The sequence below is a fragment of the Rhinoraja longicauda genome, chromosome 28, assembly GCF_053455715.1.
Source record: "Rhinoraja longicauda isolate Sanriku21f chromosome 28, sRhiLon1.1, whole genome shotgun sequence".
Classification (NCBI taxonomy): Eukaryota; Metazoa; Chordata; class Chondrichthyes; order Rajiformes; family Arhynchobatidae; genus Rhinoraja; species Rhinoraja longicauda.
In genome coordinates this window covers 18,920,043-18,936,036 of record NC_135980.1, presented here as the reverse complement: position 1 = coordinate 18,936,036, position 15,994 = coordinate 18,920,043, and the positions used below count along the sequence as shown (strand labels likewise).

Here is a 15,994-nt window from a genome sequence, read left to right as displayed (position 1 = left end):
GACATTGGACATTTGTCTCTGGATCTGATGCTGAGAACTTTAAAATGCACTTTGTATCTTTCCATTGAAAAAAAGTATCCTATTGAGTGGATGAAAATAAAAACGCCATGAAAACAGTTGTAATACTATTTATTGCCTTTCCTGACCTTTTGTATCTAACTCTGCAGTTTTCCTTTTTTTTTCCTTGAATGAGCCAGTCACCTTCTCTCAAATCTCACCTCACAACAGCAGAGCAAACCAATGTCAGTAGCACCTGCGATGCACAATGTATGGACCCCGTTCTTGATAATCTTCCTGGCGAACCCACAGAGATTGGAAAGCATGGAGAGAGGCCAAAATGGAGCCACCAATCCACACGGCGTACTTCCTCTCTGGGACAGCGTGGATGTTGGTTTTGGTGTCTTTAGCAACCAAAGCAAAAATCTCCCTACAAAACCGAGAATAAAACCCTTCAAACATGGTTGAGCCTCCACTCAACAGAACATTGTCGTACATCAACTGCTGAACCTGGGGCTGGACTCTTTTCAAGCTATTGATGGTCATGAGGTGAATTCCTTCTTGGTTTGATCCCATGACTGATGGGTTGAAGAGAGCCTCTGGACATTTCATCCTCTCCTTGCCTATAGTAATGACGTGGCCGTCAGGGAGCTCATAGTCCACAAGGTACTCTTGGTCAGCCAAGTGTGTCTCCTTTTCCTGGTCAACAGCCACGTAGCAACATTTCTGCTTGATGTCCTCCACGATGTATCTGCCCTTCTCATGAAACGCGTTGCCCGCCTCCCCCAGCAACTTTATCAGGTAAGTGGTGAGATCGTGGCCGCCCAAATCGATCCGACTGATCGCATCTGGCATGTTGTACCCGTCGTGAACTGGTACAGCGTGGGTCACGCCGTCTCCAGAGTCCACGACGAGCCCCGAGGTCTTCCCGTAGGAATACACCGCCAGCACCGACTGGTAAGAGACGTGCATGGCTGGGACATTGAAACGCTCAAAGAGAAGTTCTGCTATCTTCTCCCTGTTGGTGGTGGGACTGAGGGGAGGGTCGGAGATCAGGATGGCGTGCTCCTCTGGACAAACCTTCAGATCCTCATAAAATACGTGCCGGAGGAGATCTTCCGCCGCCGTCCAGTCCACGATGATTCCTTGCCGGGTTGGTTGGACCAGTTGGAGATCTGGCTCGGTTGAGACCGTCTTGCCCACGGTGATGTTGTTTCGTTTGCTCTTCCCTCTCGGGTACCCAACCACTGACCCAACCACTGACCGCGGCATGGGGTCGCCGGCGTAGCCCACCTTGCAGATGCCTGATCCCATGTCCACCACCAACGCTCCAGTCTTCATTATTGCAATTTTGGGAACCGAGCCGGCGTCCGGTTTCTCCCGGGACTTGACGTCTCTCACCGAGCCGGGCGACGAGGGTGGGCGCGATGTTTTCGTTTTATCCACGGTTCCCGACGGCGGCCGCTGAATCTTCTGCAACATTTCTCAAAGTCTGCACAGAAACACAAGGCTGGGTCTTCCTTGTATGTAAACCTGCTTATCAATTTGATAAAACACGGGATGAAATGTTTTTAAATCCTACCTACATCTTTGCACATCACAGACACGGCAATTATGACGGCGCCGAGATGCAACTTGCGCTCAGGCACTTATGGTAATATTTTGTTGCCATTATTTATAAAGCTGCAAGTTAAATCTTCAGGAAGACACAAGAGAATGCAGATGTTGGAATATTAAGCAAAGCACAAAAGTGCTGGAGGAACTCAACGAATCATGCATCATTTGAGGAGGGAATGGACAGGCGACGCTTTGTGTCCTGATATGGTCCTGGTCATCCCCTCCACAGACGCTGCCTAAACACCTGATTTCCTCCAGCACTCTGTGTTTTGTTGAAGATTCTAACATTGGAGTTTCTAGTGTCTCAATCTTGCTAATGTTTAGCAGAATTCTGCCTGGATTAGAGGTTACTTGGATTGCTTTCTGTGGAATGCCAGAGATTGAAGGGCAGATCTAATTATGAGAAATATAGATAGGACATAAATTGGTATATTTGTATTAGAATATATGAACTACAGGGATATAAGTCCTAGTAAGTTATAATTTGAAACAGCTAGAAGCCCCGTGAAACGTTTAAATTGGAATAGGGCAAAGTAATTATAAACTCAATTATATTTTCAAATCTTCAGTTAACTGACAATTATTTACCATTTCCCGCTACAGTTTACCAAAAGTGAATGTCAAGATGTGGCACTTCATAAATCTTGATGCAGCAAAGGAACTTGAAGCACAAAACTCATGGCATAAATTTCTTAGTGGACACCAATAACTTGTCCTTGCCCAGCTCTGAACTTGGGACTGTGGTTGAGCTTTATGAAGGAGAATTACTCCATGAAATACAATATATCCTCTTGCCAAAACCCATCCTCTTTTTTTCCAGCTGCTCGATCTGCTCTACATACCATCTCCTCATTCGCTCATGTTGCACTTCAAGGGGGTTACTTACCAATGCATCCATGCCTGGGAGATCTGGCTTATGGAGAAACTTGAGTTCAAGGCATAAGTGTGGAGTGTGTAATGCAAGCTGATCTCACCTTCAGTCCTTTCAAAAGGAAGTTGTAATTGTAACTGGATAACATTTCTGCTCCCATGTTGTGTTGAAATGTTAATCTGGCAATAGAGAAGCTCTGGAGGATTGTGTGTGTCTGGCACGGGCTTGAAAAATTTGCTATAAGTGCCTGGGTTTGATACCTACCTTGGGAGCCTACACATTCTCCCTGTGACTGTATGGGATTCCGGGTACTCCAGTTTCCTCCAACATCCCAAAGACATATGGGTTTTGTCGGTTGATTGACCTCTGTAAATAAATTGCCCCTAATGTGTAAGGAGGGGATGCAAAAGTGAGATAATATAGAACTAGTGTGAATTAGTGCGTAATAGTTAGAGTGGGCTTGGTGGCCTGAAGGACCTTTTCAAAGCTGAATTGCTAAACTAAACCATTACAGTTCCACCCCCATCTCTCTGTTTCAGCTTTCTCTCTGTACTCTTGAAGAAGGGTGCCAACCCAACACTTTGTTTGTACATTTCCCTCCTCAAATGCACACTGACCAGCTGATTTTTTCCCGGACATTGTGTATTACCCTTAAACCAAATCTGCTTATTTCTCCACAGCTGTTGACCAGCTGAGTATTCAAACTTCCCTCTGCCTTTGCTAGACCTGCAATTTCAGATTAAAAATGGCCAGTCACCGGAGCAGAAATCAGCAGGTAGCTTTGAACAGCGGCTCTGTTCAGAGACAATGTTTGCTAGTTATCAGTCTGACGAAGGTTCACGTCAAAATGTCATCTATCCACGTTCTCCAAAGATGCAGCTGACCCGCTAAGTTGCTGAGTTACTTTGGCACTTTGTGTCTTTCTTTGTAAACTAGCAGAGAGTCATACAGTGTGCAATTATGCCCTTCGGCCCAACTCGCCTATCGTGATCAACATGCCCCATCTGCACTAGTCCTACCTGCCTGTGTTTGGTCCATACCCTTCTAAACATATCCTATCCATGCACCTGTCCAAATGTTTTTTAAACATTGAGATAGTACCTGCCTCATCTACCTCCTCTGTTGCCCCTCAGGTTCCTATTAAATCTTTTCCCCCTCACCTTGAACCCATATCCTTTGGTTCTGAGTAAAAGATTCTGTGCATTTACCTATCTATTCCTCTCATGGTCTTATACATCTCTATAAGATCTCCCCTCATCCTCCTGCACTCCAAGGGATAAAGTGCTAGCCAGCTCAACCATAGCTTAGGCCCTCAAGGCCTGGCAACATCCTCGTAAATCTTCTTTGCACCCTTTCCATCTTAACAACGTATTTCCTACAATGGTGATCAAAACTGGACACAATACTCCAAATACACCCGCCCCCCCCCCCCCCAACCTTTAACAGCCTGTTAGGAAAACTGCCAATTAATTTTTTAAGGATTTTCTTGCTCAGTGAAGGCCAAGGCCAAGGCCAATAATCAAAGCCTTTAAAATTCCAAAGGCGAACAAAAAGTACCACTATTATCGATTATTTTTAAAAGGATGCATTTTTTGAATATCCTAAAAATAAGTAATTAAATATTAAAATAATTCTGTAATCTAAATAACGAACTTAACATAGAAAAAGTAAAGTCGATATATCAATCTTTTAATATCATCTTTATATAAAATGACATTTTCAAGTAAACGTTTAATAATCTCTAGGACAAAATAAAACTCTGATCTCAGTAGCACATGTGATGCACAATGTTTGGGCCTTGGTCTTTGTAATCTTCCCGACGGATCCACATCGACTGGAAGGCATTGAGTGAGGCCAAAATGGAACCACCAATCCAGACGGCGTACTTCCTCTCCGGGACAGCGTGGATTTTGGGCTTGCAACCAGGAGGTGACAGAGCATACAGCTCTTTGCAAAAACGTAAGTTAAAGCCATCGAATAATGTCGAGCCCCCGCATAGCAGGACGTTGTTGTACATGAGGTGTCTCACCTGGGGCGGGATCCTTCGCAGACTTGTATTCGTGGCTATGTGGATGCCGTCTTGGTTTGTCTCCATGAGACATGGGTTGAACAAAGCTTCGGGACACTTAAACCTCTCTTTTCCAATGGTAATAATATGGCCATCTGGTAGCTCATAGTCCACAAAATGTTGTTGATTGGACTGTTTGGCGTCGTTTTGACAATCGGCAGCGACGTAGCAACATTTCTGCTTGATGTCCTCCACGATGTATCTGCCCTTCTCGTGAAACGCGTTGCCCGCCTCCCCCAGCAACTTTATCAGGTAAGTGGTGAGATCGTGCCCGCCCAGATCGATCCGACTGATCGCATCTGGCATGTTGTACCCGTCGAGAACCGGGACAGTGTGGGTCACGCCGTCTCCAGAGTCCACGACGAGCCCCGAGGTCTTCCCGTAGGAATACACCGCCAGCACCGACTGGTAAGAGACGTACATGGCTGGGACATTGAAAGACTCGAATAGAAATTCTGCTATCTTCTCCCTGTTCGTGGTGGGACTGAGGGGAGGATCGGAGATCAAGATGGCGTGCTCCTCTGGACAAACCTTCAGATCCTCATAAAACACATGCCGGAGGAGATCCTCCGCCGCCGTCCAGTCCACGATGATACTTTGGTGGGTTGGTTGGACCAGTTGGAGATCTGCTTCGGTTGAGACCGTCTTGCCCACACTAATGCTTTGCTTGCTCTTCCATCTTGGGTATCCCGTTACGGATGCCACCACGGAGTCCGGCCTGGGTTGTCCGGCATATCCCACCTTGCAACTGCCTGACCCCATGTCAATCACTAGTGCCCCAGTCCGCACGGTGGGACAATCTGAGTCCACCTTCACTTGCGCTTTAACCACTGCTTTCGGCTTTACCTCTTTGCCCGACACTTTGGACGATGTCGATTGAGATTCCTTGTGCTTCCCTGTAGAATAGGCCGGAGCTCTTTGGACCTGGTGCAACATCTCTCCCAGCTTGGAGGTTCCGCGCATGCTGCCTTCCTCTGACAGGGCACACGCACACACACACATTGTTAAAGAATAAAGCAATAAAATCCCTTGAATTGCTTACGGTGCGCCATCACAAAGTCAAAGATGGCACTCATTGTGACGTATTTTGATGCACAAATTGCTGCTGCGAATTTTAAGTAGTATTTTTTTATAGCTGTTCCAATGCAATAATGGATATGTGACAGAAACTATTGCAGAAAAGAAACGTTATAGTTAATTTCCGTTCAGAAATTGCATGGAAAAAATAATTTTGGAGGTCAGAATATTAAGGAAACGGCACTCATGTGTGCTCATTTCCCTCCACAGATAGTGCCTGGCCCAATGACTCTATGGCACGCTGAGTTCCTCCTGCACTTTGTGGGTATTTTTGGTCCGGATTCCAGCATCTGCAGTTCCTGTGTCTTCAGGGTACTCTGCCGTTTTTAGGTGTATTAGTTTCCTTGGGGTAAGTCGCAGCGGGTCAGGCAGCATCTGTGGTGGAAATGGCCAGGTGACATTTCAGGTCCAGACCCTTCTTCAGATTGATGGGTTAGAGAGAAGGCGGATAGCTGGTAGATAGAGATGAGGGGGGGGGGGGGGGGTGGGCAAAAGCTGGCAAGTGATGGTTGATACAGGTGAGGAGGTTGGCATATATCAGATGGGGATAGAGGGGTGGAGAAGGCAAAGGCATGTCGATGGTGGAATATGACAAGGAAGAAAAGTGGGGAATTAAATGTAGAATCAGAGGCAGGGATGGAAGGGGGTAAAAAAAATTGGGCACAGGGTGGGGATACAAGCGGTGGAGGAAGTGAAAATAATTGGGTGATGGGGCAGGGAGAATGGAAAGAAAGGTTTACAGGGGGTGATGTACGTTTGGAGACACTGGTGGTTGGGCAAGGGTCAGGGAGAGTGGGGTGTCACATCTCCGCCTCAGGTGTGGAATAATGATACAGACACAATCTGTATAAGTTACATTACTTAGTTTCTATGTTTATTGTCTCTCCTGACTGCAACCCCCAGGCCTTGCAGTATTCAGCAAGCACACCTTCCAATTCTCCAGTCACCTGATACACAGCTCACGATATTTGCATATCATCATCATGACTCATTATCATGACATCCCTCCTTTACCAGAAATAATCTTTAAATTACTGCGTTCTTTCCCCCAATTAAACAATTCTTTACTCTTAAAAATGTATTATGTTATTTTTCCTTAATACAAATATACAAATAATAACTTCTAAGCTTCCTTTGCCTCTAAACAAATGTCATATAATTACTAAACAAAATTATAACTATAGTCTATAACACAAAATTGTCGAATCTTTTGGGAACTCTCCTTTCACGTTTTGGTCCACCAGCTGGCACAAGAACATCAGAGTCTGTTGAATCTGCCAAAGTGTCATCCAGACGTGGTCTCTGCTCACCACCTGCGTCGCAGCGTGCTGTCTCTGGAACTCTGGTCATCACCTCAGGAATACTCGTTGGCTCAGAAACACCGGTCACCACCTCAGGGATGTCTTCTGGCCCCTCTGAATTGGTGGCTCTCGGTGGAATTTGGCCCCCCTCGATTCGAGTGTCTCTCGACATGTACTTTTTTACACTCGATACATTCCTCTTGTACATAACACCTTCTGGAGACTTGACTGTCACCCTGCTACCGCTCCTCGATACAACATTGTATGGCTGGCAATGGTAAGGAGTGTCCATCTTACCACCATCATCTCGCCTCACAAGTACGTCATCACCAGGCATTATTTCTGAGTGCCTGGCTCCTCGTTTCAAGTCGGCATACCATTTTGTCACACCTTTCTTTTCGGTATCACGGTCTCTCAGCTCCTGGTCTTCCGTGATCTCTCACACTTCTGGCATTTTAGTGCGAATTTTCCTTCCAAACAAGGCTTCTGCAGGGCTTTTCCCTGTCGTTGAGTGAGTGGTCGCCCGATATACAGCTACGTATGCTAGCAGCGCCTCCTTCCTGTTTTTCCCTTCGGCATGGGCGATTCGTATCCTCTTCTCTATAGACTGGTTTTGTCTCTCTACTTCTCCATTAGTTTGTGGCCATTTAGGAGTCACCTTGTGATAATGAATACCTGCGGTTCTCATGTACTCAGCAAACGTCTCCGAAACAAACTGTGGCCCATTGTTGTAGTACAAAGTAACAGGCAACCCGTGTCTGGCGAAAATCTCTGCTAATGCCCGTACAGTCTTTTCTGCCATAGTTGATTTCATCACTGCATACTCATAGTATCTGCTGTAGTAGTCCACCACTACCATAATTGATTCACCTGTTGGTAGTGGCCCAAGAAAGTCAACAGCTATGTCAACCCATGGTCCTGTTGGCAACTTTGAACGTCTAATTGGTTCTGGTGGGTTGCTCCTCATCTCGGTTGCATTCTGAGGTTCATGTGCATCTGCAACACCTTTCACTTTAGCCTTTGCCAGGTTCAGCCCTTCACTTGTGAGTCTGTGTCCCATGAAATCCATCTCAGAGACGCCAAATTTGCACTTGTCTTCATTCACAGTGAGACCTGCTTCTTGAAGTTTAGTCAACAATAGCTTCAATCTCCTGTCATGCTCTTCACAAATAGATGCATGGACAATGATGTCATCAGATATGTTTGCTGCTCCTGGTCCCCCCTGAATCACTCTGTGGATTTCATACTGATAGATCTCAGGGGCACCATTGATTCCGAACATCAGTCTTTTGTACCGGTATAATCCGCAGTGAGTGACAAATGTCACCTCTCTTGACTCTGGATGTAATTCCAATAGGTGATATCCCCACTAGAGATCAATTTTGGGGAACACTTTACTGGTTGATAACTCTTGTAGCACCTCATCGATTGTCGGAATTGGGTGTCTTTCTCTGATTATCGCTTCATTGGCTCTCCTCATGTCCACACACAATCTGATATCATCATTGGGTTTAGGCACTATCACTACTGGACTCACCCATGGTGTTGAATGTTCAACTGGCTCAATAATGTCCTGATCAATCAACTCCTTGATCTTAGCTTGGACCATGGACCATGACCCCACCGACAAACACCAGACCTTAATCATCAGCACCATCATGGACCTCACCATTTCTGGCGCTTTATCCTCTAATGCCTCCAAACTTATCGTTCCCCAGCTCCGCACGGCCCGATTTTACCTCCTACCTAAAATCCATAAACAGAACTGTCCCGGCAGACCCATTGTTTCTGCCTGTTCATGTCCCACCGAACTTATTTCTACCTACCTCGACTCCATCCTATCCCCCCTGGTCAAATCCCTCCCCACCTACGTCCAAGACACCTCACATGCTCTCCATCTCCTCGATAACTTCCGGTTTCATGGCCCCCACTCCCTCATCTTTACCATGGATGTCCAGTCACTCTACACTTCCATCCCCCACAAGGATGGTCTTGAAGCCCTCCGTTTCTTCCTCGACCGTAGAACCAGCCAATCCCCATCTACTAACACTCTCCTCCGCCTAGCAGAGCTGGTTCTTACCCTTAACAACTTCTCCTTTGACTCCTCCCACTTCCTCCAAACCAGAGGCGTAGCTATGGGCACTCGCATGGGCCCTAGCTATGCCTGCCTCTTTGTCGGTACGTCGAACAATCCCTGCTCCGGACATACACTGGCCCCATCCCCGAACTCTACCTCCGCTACTTCGACGACTGAATTAGTGCTACCTCTTGTACCCATGCAGAACTCACTGACTTCATACACTTCACTTCCAATTTCCATCCTGCTCTTAAATATACTTGGACTATCTCCGACATCTCCATACCGTTTCTGGACCTCACCATCTCCATCACAGGAGACAGACTAGTGACTGACATCTACTATAAACCCACTGACTATCTGGACTACACTTCTTCCCACCCTGTCTCCTGCAAAAAGTTTATCCCCTACTCCCAATTCCTCCGTCTATGCCGCATCTGCGCCCCGGATGAGGTGTTTCACACTAGGGCATCAGAGATCACCTCATTCTTCAAGAAACGGGACTTCCCCTCTTCCATTATAGATGAGGCTCTCACGAGGGCCTCTTCTACATCCCGCGGGCAGAGACCGGGATAAATAACTTATTAGGGGGTCCAGAACCAGGATCAGGGTGATGACGCTGGGCGTTGCGAACTGTGGTCTCGATCTCCCAGGTGATGGAGCCCACCAGGCAGATGGGAGGCAGAATGGGTTCGTGGGAATGGTTGTTCTGGTCGGAACTAAACCAGCGGGAGAGGGAGTTCGGCTTGACATTCTTAACCAAAGAACGGTATGACAAGGTGAAGTTAAACTGGGTGAAAAACAGGGCTCGCTGGGCTTGACGAGGGTTGAGCCGCTTTGCCGAGCGCAAGTACTCCAGTTTCTTGTGGTCCATCCACACTTGGAATGGCTGCTCAGAGCCCTCCAACCAATGCCTCCACTCCTCCAACGCCAGCTTCACTGCCAGCAGCTCTGTTGCTGATGTCATAATTTTCCTAAGTCGGGGAGAGGCGGCGAGAGAAGAAGGCACAGGGGTGCATCTTCTGGTCCTTGGAGTAGCGTTGGGAAAGCACCGCCCCTCTGCAGCAGGGGACCAGGCAAACTTGAAGGAGGTAGATGTGAGAGGAGCAGCCAGGATGCTGATAAAGTGGCGGTAAAAATTGGCGAAGCCGAGGAAGCGTTCATTGTAGCTCCCTCCGACTGGTAGGCTCAGGCCAATCTACCACCGCTCTCACCTTTCCTGGATCCATCTCGACATGGCCAGCAGAGAGGATGTATCCCAGGAAGGACACCGTGGGCTGGTGGAACTCATACTTGTCTGCCTTGACGAACTGCTGGTTCTCCCATGGCCGCTGCAGGACGAGATGGACATGGCGGATATGTTCCGATGCAGAGACAGAGTAGACGAGGATGTCATCCAGGTAAATGAAGACAAACCGGTTCAGCATGTCCCGGAACACATCATTGACCAGAGCCTGGAAGACAGCCGTGGTGTTGGTCAGACCGAAAGGCATTACGAGGTAATAGTAATGCCCGCTGGGTGTGTTGAAGGCTGTCTTCCACTCATCTCCTTCCTTGATGCGAACCAAATGGTAGGCATTGCGTAGATCCAGCTTGGTAAACATGGTAATATGCTGCAGGCAATTGAAGACAGCGGAGATGAGTGGTAAGGGGTAACAGTTTTTGACAGTGATGTCATTCAGGCCTTGATAGTCAATGCAAGAGCGAAGGTCGCCATCCTTCTTACTCACAAAGAAAAATCCCACCCCGGCGGGAGAAGAGGACGAACGAATTAAACCAGGTGCCAGAGACTCCGAAATGTGTCTCTCCATGGCGTTGGTCTCAGGAGCAGAGAACGAGTACAGACGACCGCGGGATGGAGAAGCACCGGATAATAAGTCAATGGCACAATACTATCACACCCACAGCTCTCTAAAGCGTTGTTTCGAAAATCAATAGCTTAATCGGGAACCGAGCGGATCCAGGATCCTCTAGGCTGCCTCTCTTCCGACCAAAAGGTGGTCGAAAATCTTTCTCAGATTTGCCGAAAAACGGGCAAAGTCCTGGCAGAAGTCGAGCTGTCTCTCCCAGGCAGCTGTACCCCAGGCTGCCAGCTGTACCCCAGGCTGCCAGCTGTACCCCAGGCTGCCAGCTGTACCCCAGGCTGCCAGCTGTACCCCAGGCTGCCAGCTGTACCCCAGGCTGCCAGCTGTACCCCAGGCTGCCAGCTGTACCCCAGGCTGCCAGCTGTACCCCAGGCTGCCAGCTGTACCCCAGGCTGCCAGCTGTACCCCAGGCTGAAGCACATCCTGACAGCAGGGAGATGGCATAGGCTACTTTGGAGTGTTCTGTGCTGAAGCAGGATGGTTGTAGCTCAAAAACCAAGGAGCACTGCGATAGGAATGACCTGCAAGTAGAGGGATCGCCATGGTACCTCTCCGGGGTGGGAAGAACTGGTTCCAGAATGGGCTGGATACGGCTGGAAGTGGACAGAGGCATCAGCAGAGTCAGGAGGAGTTGGCAGCAGTGCGAGGTGTGACAGGATCTGGCTGACAGTGTTTGCCAACTGCTGGGTGGTCACTACAAGTTTGTCTATTCGAGCCTCATGGGCGCCAAGAGTGGAGCCTTGAAGTTGAACAGCCCTGCACAACCGAGCCAGTAAATGCCCAGGTTCGGAACTGGGAGCGCCAAGACTCTGGTCTGGCTGATCAGAATTGCCTGCCGAGTCCATATAGGCCGACTAATCTGTCAGCAGGTTCCGAAATGGAAAGGACTCGAGTGCAGGCTCACCGAGAAGTGCTGATGAAAACCCAAAATCCAAACGCGAATGGAACCTAAAGATTGGCGGCACGGTGGCGCAGCGGTAGAGTTGCTGCTTTACAGCGAATGCCCTGACTACGGGTGCTGTACTGTAAGGAGTTTGTACGTTCTCCCCGTGACCTGCGTGGGTTTTCTCCGAGATCTTCGGTTTCCTCCCACACTCCAAAGACGTACAGGTATGTAGGTTAATTGACTGGGTAAATGTAAAAAAAAATTGTCCCTAGTGGGTGTAGGATAGTGTTAATGTGCGGGGATCGCTGGGCGGCGCGGACTTGGTGGGCCGAAAAGGCCTGTTTCCGCGCTGTATATATATGATATGATATGATATAGACCTGGAACCGACAGAACTCAGAACTACTATCGAACCCGCTGAACTGATTAGTCAGCACCCAATTGGTGATGATCTCAGGTATTTATACCAAGTAATAGACTAGGGGCACGGATTAAATGCAGGTGTAACTCCTAATAGCTCGGGAGGAGTCTGGAAAAACTCAAGTGTCTGGAGGCGTGGCAAGTGTGACAACTACAGTTGCAGGGGAAAGTACCTGGGGAGGGGGTGGTTTGGGTGGGAAAGGACAAGTGAACCAAGGAATTGCAGAGGGAGCGATCTGAGCAGAAAGCTGAAACTGGTGGGGATGGGAAGATATGACGTGGTGAGATCACGTTGGAGATGGAAATATTGGAGGATACTGTGTTGGATGCAGAGGCTGGTGGGGTGACGAGGTGAACTCTATCCTTGTTCTGTCTAGGGAGAGGGTGAGCAAGAGCAGAATTATGGGACACAGAGGAAATGAAGGTGAGGGATCCATCTGTGACAATAGGTGGGAAACCACGTTTAATAAAGAACGAGGACGTCTCAGATGCCCTAGAATGGAAAGCTTCATCATGGGAGCAGATGCAGCAGAGAATAAATTGTGTTAAAGAACAAGTTGGTGCAACTTCACAAGTCTATGAGAAAACAAGTTGAGATAATATGGCAGGTTTCTCATGTAAGGTACCCTGAACATAAAGGTTATTAAAATTGGTGTACAAAGACAGGCAAACGTCTATTTCAACCCCAGCTGAATGCTGGCAGGAAAGTGGATTTAATCTTCTTGTTCTTCAACAGGAATCTTTTGCCCTTTCACCAAAGAAGACTCATTTTGAATGATTCCACGTATCTGCTCAGGGAATTAATCATCAATGCATGTCTTTGTATTTTCTAATATTCGTTCTGAATACATTTTTTAACCTGTGTTCCATTGTTTAATAGTCCTGTTTAAAGTTACAAATAGCGCTTCCTTTCAAATTCATATTCCGGAGAAGGGTCTCGACCCGAAACGTCACCCATTCCTTCTCTCCCGAGATGCTGCCTGACCTGCTGAGTTACTCCAGCATTTTGTGAATAAATCATATTCCGTTATGCTTGATATACTTTTTGCTGGATAGGGATGATGTACACCAGGTTGTATTTCTTCCACCATTCTGCAGGCTGAACATCTTCAGTCGTGATGAAAGTGCTGCTACAGTGATGTTGGTGAAGATGCCCTTTGGCTGAAGGGACATTGTTGTCATGGAGAACTTGGAGCCGGATTGTTCTAGCATCTCTCCCAGAGGTAGGGAGAATCATCTGAGAGGTGTTGTCTAGGTAACCCATTGCTTCAAACAGATCCTGTAAATGGTATATGTTTTGGTCACAGAGCTAACCGAATGAGTATTGATTTCAGCAGTGCAGTCTTGCTGCAGCGATCCTGGTGATTGATGGATATCCTTCATATTCACAACTTATAGAAAACACTTCCTCATTCATTGCTACCATGGTTGAATGTTTCCAAATACACAGGACAAGATGTTAAAAATCCAAAGTGCCAAATGTCAATTTGCTCCCGGTGGTAATGGGAGGCTTATGCACTCACCTATGCTCCTCCGATGTTGAGAAAGGCTAGGCAGACACATCATTGGGGTTATCAAGTGGGCACCTACTTTCATCGACGTTTCGCTGATTGGACCCACGACGTCTCCAGTAGGCTCAGCAGTGCATTCTGGCGTCCCAAGCCACCCCCCTCTGCATCTGCCTAGCCGGCTTATTTGGGAGACCAGATGGGGTCTTTCCTCTTCAGCCAGAGCCACTGGCTACTCCGCTCTGCCACCTGTGATGTTTCCTTGATAGCCTGGCGTTGGGCTTGTCCGCTGATCCCCAGGTCCTTCATCAGTCTTACGGTAGATGTTGCCACAAATCCTCGACATCCAACTTCTACCGGGCAGATCTTTGCTCTCCAGCCCCGCTGTTCTGCCTCCGCTGCAAGGTCTGTGTAGCGCAGTTTCTTTCTTTCAAAGGCTTCCTGCACAGCACCCTCCCAAGGGACTGTGAGCTCCACAAAATACACCATGCGCTGAGAGTTGGACCAGAGGACAAGATCAGGCCTCAAGTTGGTGATGGCTATCTCTGGTGGAACTGTAAGCCGTTGGTCCACATCCACCAGCATCTGCCAGTCCCGGGCTGCCTCCAGCTGTCCAAACCTTGTCCTTGGTGGAATTTTCCGTTGCTTTTGTTCCCCCTCCCGAACAAAGGCAATTGGCATAACTGGGTTGGTTGTTCTGGGCGGCAGGGCATTGTTGGTTGTTCTCCTGCTTTCCAGAGTTGCTGCCAGGCATTTGAGCACTTGATTATGTCTCCAGGTGTACCTTCCTTGGGAGAGGCTTACTTTACACCCAGTGAGGATGTGCTTAAGCGTGGCTGGTGTTGAACACAGGGGGCATGATGGATCTTCGTCCAGCCATTGGTTGAAATTTTTTGGGCTAGGAAGGACATCATAGGTTGCCCGAATGAGGAAGCTTAACCTGCTCGTCTCCATCTCCCACATGTCCTTCCAGCTGATCTTCTGCTTTTCCACACTCTCCCATCTCATCCACTGGCCCTGTTTAGCTTGCGACACAGCCTTGGCACACCTACTTGACTCCTCCTGTCGGCGGACTTCGGCCGTGACCAACTTCCGGCGCTCCAGTGAGGATGCCTTGTTCCAGCAAGGTCGCTTTCCGCCAAGCCCCAAGCCACTTCGTCCGTGTTGGACTTGCCCAATCATGTCGCCTTGGTGGAGAGCAGATTTTGCCTGCTGTGTCGCATTCTTAGCCGTCCACTTCCTTCCTGTTGCCAGGGTTGGGGCAACAGCTCGGATGACAGTGTCCCTCGACTCTGCCAGGGTCATCTCTAGTCTGACTTTAGTGCACTTGAACTCCTCTGTGAGGCTAGAGAGAGGCAGCTGAAGTACCCCCTGACCGTACAGGCATACGTTGCTCAGGCATCGAGGAACACCTAACCACTTTCTCACAAAAGAGCTGATTGTTCTTTCCATCTTCTCAACTCTTGTGAGGGTGATGTCATACATGGTTAGTGGCCACATAAGGCGAGGTAGTAACCCAAACTGCAGGCACCAGATTTTCAGCTTTCCAGGCAACATGGATCGGTCGATGTTTGCTAGACCTTTGATGATTTCTTGCCTCAGCTCATTTGCCTGATCAGTGTCCTTCAGTTTAGTCATACCATCTCCCCAGACTTTTGATTGGCTTCTCTGACACAGTTGGGATTGGTTCTTGATCAATGAAAAACTTTTGATCCGTCAGTTTGCCTTTGATTATAGAAATGCTTCTTGATTTGGATGGCTTAAATTTCATTCTATCCCCAGTGATGTTCTCTTGAAGCTTCCCTAAAACGTGCCTGGTGCAAGGTGCTGTTGTTGTTATGATTGTCATGTCATCCATGTAGGCCCTGATGGGTGGTAGACGGACTCCAGACTTCAGCCGCTCGCCTCCCACCACCCACTTGGAGGCCCTTATGATGACTTCCATAGCCATTGTAAAAATCAATGGGGAGATGGTACACCCTGCCATTATGCCAATCTCCATGCAGTGCCATGTGGTGGTAAAGTCTGGCGTAGTGAAACACAGCTGCAGATCCTGAAAATAAGCCTTGACAAGGCTTGCGATGGTCTCTGGTATCCTGAAAAGTCAAAGGATGCCCACAGGAAACTGAGGGACAGTTCCGAACGCATTGGCAAGGTCAAGGAAAACGACATGCAGATCTCTCTTTTCTTTTCTTGCAGTCTGGATTTGGTGCCAAATTATGCTGGTATGTTCGAGACATCCAGAGAACCCTGGGATGCCTGCTTTTTGGACTGTTGTATCCACAAGGTTGTTTCTCTCTAAATAGC

General features: G+C 48.0%; 1 protein-coding gene and 1 pseudogene across 1 annotated transcript; both read right to left on the bottom strand.

Annotated features, from left to right (window-relative positions):
- Positions 1–243: 243 nt before the first annotated feature.
- Positions 244–1,479, bottom strand: LOC144607337 (uncharacterized). Its single transcript, XM_078424088.1, has one exon. The coding sequence runs from the start codon at positions 1,477–1,479 to the stop codon at positions 244–246; it is 1,236 nt and encodes a 411-aa protein (XP_078280214.1).
- Positions 1,480–4,250: 2,771 nt separating this feature from the next.
- Positions 4,251–5,516, bottom strand: LOC144607319 (actin-5 pseudogene; annotated as a pseudogene).
- Positions 5,517–15,994: the final 10,478 nt, after the last annotated feature.